This window comes from Ixodes scapularis, unplaced genomic scaffold (assembly GCF_016920785.2).
Source record: "Ixodes scapularis isolate PalLabHiFi unplaced genomic scaffold, ASM1692078v2 PGA_scaffold2__306_contigs__length_199485367, whole genome shotgun sequence".
Lineage (NCBI taxonomy): Eukaryota > Metazoa > Arthropoda > Arachnida > Ixodida > Ixodidae > Ixodes > Ixodes scapularis.
The window spans coordinates 83,480,947-83,490,544 of NW_024609857.1; the positions used below are offsets into that span (position 1 = coordinate 83,480,947).

Consider the following 9,598-nt stretch of genomic DNA (forward strand, 5'->3'; position numbering starts at 1 on the left):
TACAGTCATCCTACAGTCGAATCCTACAGTCATTTATTAATAAACAAAAACGAAGGTGCAAGCTAGCCAAACAGGCAAACAAATAATTTATTAAAGACGGGTTCTCTGAAGGATGACACAAACGCAGAGAAGTATCAAACACAGATGAGTATTAATTGGCAAAAAATGAATAGGCGACCCAAAAAAGAAAACGTAGGGGAAGACATGAAGTCAGTCTTTACAATTTCTCTTCTGCTTGCCACCACTTTACAAAGGGAATTCCTTCCTGTGCCTTGCAGCGTTTTACTGTTCACAACCCCTGACATACCCAAGGACAGTAAACATAAAAAAGCAACCTACTAACATTTGGGTAAATGTGATTGAACAAACAACAAGGAATGCCTTGAGCTTTCAACCTAGGAAATAAAAAATATGCACAACATCAAGATTTAAAAAGACGAACGCATCACACCTGTTTCTAACAAAAATATAGGCCAAGAAACTTCTTCCACTCAATGGCAAAACACAGGGAAGGCACTAATAGATTTCTAGGTTTCATCATTGTTAGCGATTCTTTCAGTATACCCTTGTGGTCACTCTCTTTAGTCAAAATTATTTCATCATCATCATTCATTAAATCATCATCACAGTTGTGTTCTTTAAAGGGGTACGGAAACAAAAATTGAAATATTCAAATTTCGTTCGGAAGTGAATCAAGTATGAGGGATAATAACCGTAAATGATAATCGCACGTTTGTATTTTGAACGACTGGTTATATTTTTCGTTCCAAACGGTGCACTCGAGCAAGCGCTCGAAGAGAAGCGAACGGAGAGCGCGATGCGTCATGGGATATCCGGCGCAAACAAAACCAGAAAGAAAAGATTCCCCGCGTTCGTGGAGTAGCAAGGCAGGCGTGGTTATCAGCTTTGCCCTTGGTGGCGCTGGCAGCGTTGTGGCGGTGTCAATAGCGTCAGCGCGTTACAACCGAGCCGTTCGAAGTACCCGTGGCGTGACGAGCGTGTGGCTGGCCCTCGTGGGCTGGCCCAAGGAGCACGTAGCTTCCACAACACTGTCAGCTTAGGGCTAAACGGGGTGGGGAAAGCAACTTTTCGAGTTTTGAGCGACGGGCTAATCTTCTAGGGGGAGAATGACTGTTTCCGGTTGCACGAACGAGGGTCCGAGAATGAGGGGAGTCCTTCCTTTCCGTCTTCTTGGACCGTTTGGTACAATGCGCGATTTGTGTGTTGAGCCAGATGCGCGTAGGAGACAATGGATGGATGGATGGATGTTAATGGCTATTCCCTTTGTAACGGGTGGTAGCTTGCGCCGCCTAGCCTAAGTCTAAAAAGACAAAACCGTGATTCCTCCCGCCCTTTTAAGACCAATTTTTCTCCCCCTAACTATCACCAGGCAGTGTGGGATATCACCAGGATGACCTTCGGGGGATCGGGCAAAAAAACTAAAAAACATCACCCCCCTGCCTCTTCCCCCCGGCGAGGGAGTCGCCAATTTTCCTCTGGTCAAACCTTTTCGGCGTTACCCCAGCACCGAACCCACTGGGAGACAGGGTTGAGACTTTGGGCCGGAGCCACGCGGGAGGGAGTCCCAATTTTCCTCTGTCCCGCCTGTTCCCAGCTGTGCTAGTTAGTTGTCCATCATTTAATTTTCCCTAGATAATTTCCACCAATCTTCTAATCGTCTCTTTGTCACTGTATTCTTTTTCTCTACCATCCTTCCATCGTCGCCAGTAAAACCCAGGGCCCCGGCCAAATCCGTTACCCCTTCAGGGAGGGCAGGACGAAGCCTCGTGCACTTCAAAACCAAGTGCTCCAGTGTCTCGCTATCATTATGGCAGGCGGCACATAACGTGTCGGTCTCCTGAAATTTAGCCCTATATGTCCTTGTCCTCAAAACTCCCGTTCTTGCCTCGAACAGCAAAGCACTTCCCAGTGAATTGTCAAATAGCTTTTCCTTTCTTATCTCCTGCTTTCGTGACCTGTACACTACTAAAGCTGATTTCTCCTGCATTCTCCCCTCCCACATTTTCCTCTCCGCCTCTTTCACCTTCTTTTTCACTGACGTAGTCTGTTCAGCCCCATCACCAGTGTGTAGATATTTAAATGTAAGCTTTTGGGTTCGGTTTGTCCATTTTGTGTTTAAACTTTTCATGTATAAATACTTGAATACCTTACGTGCCCACCGCGTATCCTCCATTTCAGTCAACCTTTGTTCAAATTTCAACTTACTAATTGCCTCCCTGCTCTCAAAAGACGACCATCCCATGTCCCCCTGTACTCCCTCATTTGGTGTTTTTCCATGTGCTCCCAGCGCCAATCTGCCTACGCTTCTTTGTCGAATTTCTAGCCCTGATTGAACCTCAGATTTCATGCACAGCACTGCATTGCCAAAAGACAGTCCTGGTACCATCACTCCCTTCCATATACCTCTGACCACTTCATATCTGTTATAGTTCCATAGTGCCTTGAGCTTCATAATAGATGAATTTCTTTTCCCTTTTCTAATTGTATTCTCCTCCTGTTCCTCTAGATATTTCCTTCCTTCATTGAGCCAGACCCCTAGATATTTGTACTTTTCTACGTGTTCTATCACTGTGTCCTATATCTCCAGGGGTTCCCCCTTCTCATCGTTGAAAACTATTATACCCGACTTGTCTACTGAATTTTAGTCCTAAACTGTCCCCTTCCCCGCTGCAAATTCTAATCAGTTCCTGTATTGTCTCACGGCTTTCTGATACGAGTACAATGTCATCTGCATACATTAACCCTGGCAATAGTTGATTTACCTTATGTCCTTCCTCCATGTAATTCAGGTCAAAACCTAGGTTGCACAGTTCTAATCTTTTTTCCATCTCACTGAGGTATATCATAAAGAGCAGGGGAGACAATGGGCAACCCTGTCTAAGACCTCTTTTTATTGCTGCTGGTTTTGTAGTTTCGGCTTCCCATTTTATAATCACCCTATTCTCCGTATAAACCCGTTCTAGGAACTTAACCGTGGTTCCCCCTAGGCCATACCCTTTTAGCTATTCCCAAAGTTTTTCCTGATTCACATTGTCATATGCCCCTTTGATGTCCAAAAATGCTACCCATAACGGCCTTTGGCTTGTCATTGCTATCTCTATGCACTGAGTGATTATGAACAAGTTATCATCTAATCGTCTATCCATCCTGAAACCGTTTTGGAGCTCCCCCAGAATCTGCTTTCTCTCTGCCCATTCTTCCATTCTTCTTTTTACGATTTGCATAGCTAGTCTGTATATTACTGAAGTTACTGTGATTGGTCGGTATGATTTGATACTGTCTTTGTTTCCCCTGCCCTTATATAATAATCTCATTCTGCTCAATTTCCAGTCACTGGGTACCTCCCCTCCCATAAGTATCTGGTCAATCACCTGCCTTAGTTTCAATTTGCTTGTTTGGCCTAGATCTTTTATCAGTCTCATTGGTATGCCATCTGGACCTGTCGCAGTTCCAGCCGGAACCCTTCCTTCTGCTTTCTCCCATTCCCCTATGGTCGTTTCCTCTCCTTCACTATGATCCTCCTCTTGTGTTGTGTAGATGCTATTATTCCCTATGGCCTGATCTGATTCTAACTCTGAAAATGCTGCTTCGATTGTATGTCTAATGTATTCCCTTGCCTCTTCCCCCTCTACCTTTGTCCCTTCCTGTGTGATTAGTGTCTGCTGGTACTCCTCAGTCTTTTTTCCCTGTGCACTGATGTGTTCCCAGAACCTTTTTGCCGCATTCCTATCCTTTTGGTTTATCTCTATCATCCACTGGACCCCTGCCCTCCCAATTTTGGCCTGTATCAATGTTGATGCCTCCCGCTTTCGTTCCTGAAAGTCCTCCCATTTTGCTGTCACTTCGGCTGGAGTGGCCCCCTTATTTTTTGCCCATCTGTGTTCTCTAGATGCCGCTTGGCGTCTCGATATTGCTCCCTTAACCTCTTTATCCCACCAGCTTTTGAGCTTGCGTTTATGTTTCCTTCCTCCTTGTCTGGTTCGATATTTCTCTAATTCTCTTTTGAAAACAGTAACTAAGTCTTCATATGTCCATTCTCTTTCCGGTAGCTTGGATACTATGTTCTCGATCCGCTTAGATACCTCCTGTAATTGTTTATCATTTAAGTTATTTCTACCCTCTTGTTTTTGATTTTGCGTTTCTGATTTTACTGTGCCAAATCTGATCTTGATTCTCTTATGGTCGCTCCCCAGACTTTTTGTGCTTTCCTCATCTATTTCCATACCTCCAAGTCTGTTGTATATCTTCCGTGACATTAAACAGTAGTCGATAGTCGAGTGTGAGTTCTTTCTCTCCCATGTTATTTTTCCATCACATTTTACCTGGGCGTTAACCAATACCCGATCAAGAGCTTCACAGAACTCCTCTAACATCCTACCTGTTGTATCCGTATGTCCATCAAAGTCTTCCAAATGTGCATTCATGTCCCCCAGGATAATTTCCTTGTTAGTGCCGATTTCCCTAACGTCTCCTGATATGCATGTTAAGTGTACTGCGTTTTCCTCCCCTGCATCGCTCCCTGTTTTTAGATACACAAAACCCAGGATTGTGTCTAAACCTCCAATATTGCCTTTGATCCACATGTGTTCCCTGCAGTTCTCTCGTTCCCTTTCCCATTCCTGACCCTTCACTAAAATCCCTAATCCGCCTCCCTTGCGTTCCCCGTTGGCCCGGTTGCATCCCATCCAATGATATCCCGGTATGTGTGGTGGTTCTTCCAAATCCCTCAGATGTGTTTCTGCTAATCCATACACTGCAAAGTTTTCGCTTTCTAATTGCTCCTCAATCTCCTCCCACTTTCTTCTGTTCCTGCCCCCCTGCATATTTATGAAAGCTATGTTAAGCAGCTTCTTCTTCCTGTTTCTGCGTGGCTTCCTCCCACCCTCCCTGGCCACCTCCCCCAAACCCACATTGCTGCTCTCCTCTACCCCTTTGCCCTCCGGTGTCTCTCTGATGTGCCCACCCCACCTCCCCTCTCCTACGGGCCCTTCGCCTCGCTCCTGGCAGGATTCCTAGCCCTTAGAGCTTTGGGGCCTCCTAAAAAAGCCACCGCCTTCCCGGCCATCCGCCACCCAACGGCCCTTCCCACGTAGGGGCTGAAATGGATACCGGTCCCCTCAAAAGCCTTCGCTCTGTTATTGCGCACCTCCCAATTTATGTCCATCACCCCGAAACCCATCTCCCTTCCCAGTCTCCTGATGTCCCGGTTTGCGGCCACCACGGCTCTCTCGATGTGAACGCCCTGGTCCCTCACCTCTGGCACTGTGCAGACATGGATCTCTACATCGTCTGATGTCGCCCTCAACTCCATCACTCCCCTGCGCAACTGCTTCCCCACCCCTCCCCCGTTCCCTCGTAATACATCGTTCAGTCCCCCCGCTATCACCACGAGGTTTTGGCCTTCTTTTGTCTCCCATAGTTTATCTTTCACCCCCTCAATCACCGCCCTCATTGTCTGTCCAGGCAACACCCCAATCCGGACCCTGGCGTCCCCCTTCACCCTTTCAGCTATTGCCCTCCTGCACCTTTCCATGTTGGAGTCCCCTGCTATGATCACGTTGCCCTCCATGTCCTGCCTACTCTCCACTAAAGCAGGGGCTTTGCCCTTTGACTTTTCCTCCCCTTTTCCCGTCTCTTCTCCTCCAAGTGATAAGCGAAGCGTGGGTTGCCTGCAATCCTCTGAGACAAACAAAACATGTCACTTGATCTCCAAACAGGAAAGCTTTACATGCTTCGTTTGTGGTAGACCATGATGTTCACAATGGTTCAGCCATGCAGTGCGATGCTTGGGGCCATTGCTTGCTTACTTAGAGTTTGAGAAAGGGGGGTGCCGTAGCACTTCCCAATTGCCCACGGGGTTATGATGTGGCTTGCAAGGAGCTCTTTTGTATTACTTCATGAAGCGAGTTGTGTTTAGTGTGACTCAATATTTCTTTATCACATGCCTCGTATGTGGTGATGTGGCAATCCCTCTAAGTGAAAAAAGTGTAAATGTGTTCAGTAAACATGATAAGCTGTAAATCACGTAATAATAATATAAGAATATGCAATACCATATATGATTTTTGTACAATTTACAAGTTCTGATATGTGTATTGGACACATTCCAATGAAATGTTCACTGGGGTCTATACTTCATTTCACCCTTCGTCCGAGCGCGGCGGACGCTACCAGCCAATCCAGCGTCGAGAGAGCGTCATGTGACCTTGTACTCCACATAACCAAAACGTCGCATGACACCCTCCCGGCGCCAGATTGGCTGGGGTGGCCCAGCATCCACTGGGTCACCCCAGCAGGTGCTCATTTCATGCCAAGCACCCTTCATGAAGGGTGCTTGCCTGAACGCCATAAGGGTGTTAGCCCAGGGACAAACTGATTTACACCCTTAAGTGTGTAAAAACTTTTACTGTGTACTCAAGGCTTCTCTTTCCCATTAGTGCCAGTAAGCTTGTGTAAAGTGAAAAGTATTGTAACCGAACAGTAGAGAGTTTTAGTAGATCGCTCCCATGACTCCGATAACGATACCCGATACTCCGCTACCGCCTCCCTTGCGCATCCATAGTACCGTTATCGGGGCTATCGGAGGTATCGGAACGATCTACTAAAACTCTCTATTGTTGCACTGTCCCTTCACCTAAAGTTACTTCTTTTTATTTTATTTTTTTACTGCTGCACTACCGGGGGATCTTAATGGTGGGACAACATACCATCCCTGAACCCCCGACGACTGGAATGGTGGTCGCAACCAGCGTCGTAAGACTTATTACTCAAAAAGTCCAATAAATATTGAGCAGCCTTGCATCAGCTTCGCGTGTCATTACTATGTAAAAGTTTCTGGGGTTGAGTTCTCAAACTTGACCTCCCGAAACTCTTGACAGTCTTCTGAGCAACACCCAAATTTTCTGGCGGTCTGTGATAAATTATATATTAAGTGTATAACTACAGCCACTTTCGGCCAGTGACTGGCCGGAAGTCAATGGCTAGTGGCTGGCCAAACGTGAATGGCCAGTGGCTGGCCGAAAGTGACTGGCCTTAGGTGACTGGCAAGTCACTGGCCTAAAGTGAATGGCCACTCACTGGCCAAATATGAATGGCCAGTCATGGCCAAAGGTGAATGGCCAGTCTCTGGCCTAAAGGGAATGGCCAGCCACTGGACAAAGGTGAATGGCCAGTCACTGGCCTAAAGTGAATGGCCAGCGACTGGCGTAAAGTGAATGGCAACTCACCAGACGAGGACGAAAACACTGCTATTGCCGAGCACTTTGGCCAAGCTTGGGCCATCGAAAATCTGGTTGGCCATAGTACACTTGCCAGCGATGGCCCATTCACAACGTGCTGCTTGGGTGGGTCTCAAAGTCAGTTTTGGATCAGAAAGGTGTGCAGTAGAAGGGTTCAAAATCTGCTGTCAAAATCATGTTTCCTTGAGACAAGGAAACAAAAGGGACATACACACCACCACGTCAAAACCTGCACAGCATAAAGCTGTGCAGGTTTTGACATGTCATTCTACACGCTATACACGCTATGAAACCTATTCCTATACACGCTAGGAAACCTATTAATTCCGAACTAACAGTTTAAAAAAACAACGTTCAAGTAACTTTCTTTTTTATGACATCTCACTACCGAATTCGAATCCAAGAGTGCGTCATTCGTTGGAACCGTTTGAACCAATCTCCTGACGAGGAGCCCGTTGTCATCACGCTTCGACGGCGCACTTTAGTTCACGTTTCTGCCGCCGTCTTGCGGGTGGGGGGGAGGGTTTCGGGCATCATTTCCGGCGCGAATATTACCACAACTATCTAATTGATCGGTGCGGCACCCAAACTTCTGTTCAGGCTGGAACTTGGTCAACAGTGTCTGAGACGTGCCGGGCGCCCATTTCAGCCGTGAAATGAAATTTTTAAATTGTCTTCATGGTCTCTTTAAGTGTTTCAATGCAGGCGTCTAGAATTCGCAAAATTTAGTGGCCGTGATTATGTCCTTTGTGACCGATTTGCGAAAATAAACGGTTTTACAGTAATAATTTAGATTGTTATTTATTGCGAATTACCCAGTGCTATTAATAACCTGCTGTCTTTCCCGCTCCGCTTGTGTTTTTTATGCCGTCATTGCATCCACGTAGCTTGAAAGTAGCCTTATGCGAACTGTAGCATGGACACACCGTGACGCTCCACTTCAAAGCGTGGCGTGCGGTGGCGGCAAAAGCCTCTGCCAAAAACATGCTAAGCTACTCCCCGCACAGCATTTGTGGCGGCAGAAAAGATACAAGGTTATAATCTTGTTCCCGAGAGTATAGTATGTAGCACGTTAAGACGGTAAGGGGAGGGGAGAAAGATCCGTATACACTCTTTCCACTTTAGCAGAAAGGATGCTTTAGAGAAGAGAGGGAAGCCGCCAATTGTGGCAAGAGAACCCTTTTTGGAACGGCGGAAGTGATGAGGGACCCCAGGCAGCGTAAAAAAAAAATGGAAAGGGGGGAGGTAAACTGCAAACGTGTTTACCAAGAATAAACGGGGAGGAAGGGTGAAAAGAGGTGTACTTCTGTAGATTCCTTGTGCTCCCGGGGCTGTCAATGCGTCGTGGCCGGACTGGGCTCTACTCAATGCCCCAAATCATAAAAAAAAGGCATTGCCCGGCAGGGTTTTGCGGATTCCTAAAATGCCTTCACGGAAAGGTTCCGCCGACCCTCATTTCAAAACCGATGGCCTAGATTGCAGGCACGGGCATCTCCAGTACGTTTTGCAGGAAAAGCGGGGGGGGGGGGGGGGGGGGGTCAAACGTTGTTTGTTCTTGAGTTATAGGGCTCAAAGCTCCACTCCCAGGATAATGCCCCCCCCCCATGCGCCACTTTGCTGACGCCCATGATTGTGGGCACCTCATCACTTACGGAATGTTTCCTAGGACCCACGTGTAGAAAGTAGGAGCTACCATTCAAGCACCTGTCATGACTACAGGGAAGAACAATAAATAATAATAGACAGTCTGGCCGGAAACAATGGTGCAGTTTCAGACTCACTGCTCAGCTTGCCAGCTAAGCCTGGCTAGAAAAACGAAATTGGCAATGTCAATGAGTTGCGAGTATAAAAATGCAAGAACAAAACCCTACGGGAGTTCCTAGAAAATTTTGGGGGCTTCTTGCCAATGGAAAAGGCACTCAACAATTAAATACAATACTTGGAGCTTACGCTTCAGGAGCTCGCAGTTCGCACCTTCCACTGAAATCACGGTGATGTGCTCCAGCAGCTCTTTGTTGCATCTGAAAACCTTTCTGGTGGCAAGACTGATGATGGATGCCACTCCTTCCGACATCGCCTTCACTGGCTCGATCTTTGTCTCGCACTTTTAGTCTTTCTGGAATTTAAAGTAGAGCAGGAATATATACGTGCCCGAATGTCAAAGAAGGGAAACATGACAGAACCAAATTTTCAAAAAACACTTCTCCTAATTCCAGCCCACAATAAATAATTTCAAAAATTGACTTCATCTTTCTATTTTCAATTTACATATATTTGCAAATACATAGGCACTTTCACAGACACAGGGAACTAGCGCCAAAAGAGAAAGATTAAACTGT

General features: G+C 46.5%; 1 protein-coding gene across 1 annotated transcript; it reads right to left on the minus strand.

The window, feature by feature from the left end:
* Positions 1–4,999: 4,999 nt before the first annotated feature.
* Positions 5,000–5,659, minus strand: LOC120844311. Its single transcript, XM_040216019.1, has one exon. It carries the CDS (start codon positions 5,588–5,590, stop codon positions 5,000–5,002), a length of 591 nt encoding a protein of 196 aa, XP_040071953.1. The 5' UTR covers positions 5,591–5,659.
* Between the last annotated feature and the right edge of the window lie 3,939 nt (positions 5,660–9,598).

What these genes read in the sequence shown, in the direction of transcription:
- LOC120844311 (XM_040216019.1), bottom strand. Translation starts at nt 5,590, where the DNA reads ATGGAGGGCAACGTGATCATAGCAGGGGACTCCAACATGGAAAGGTGC.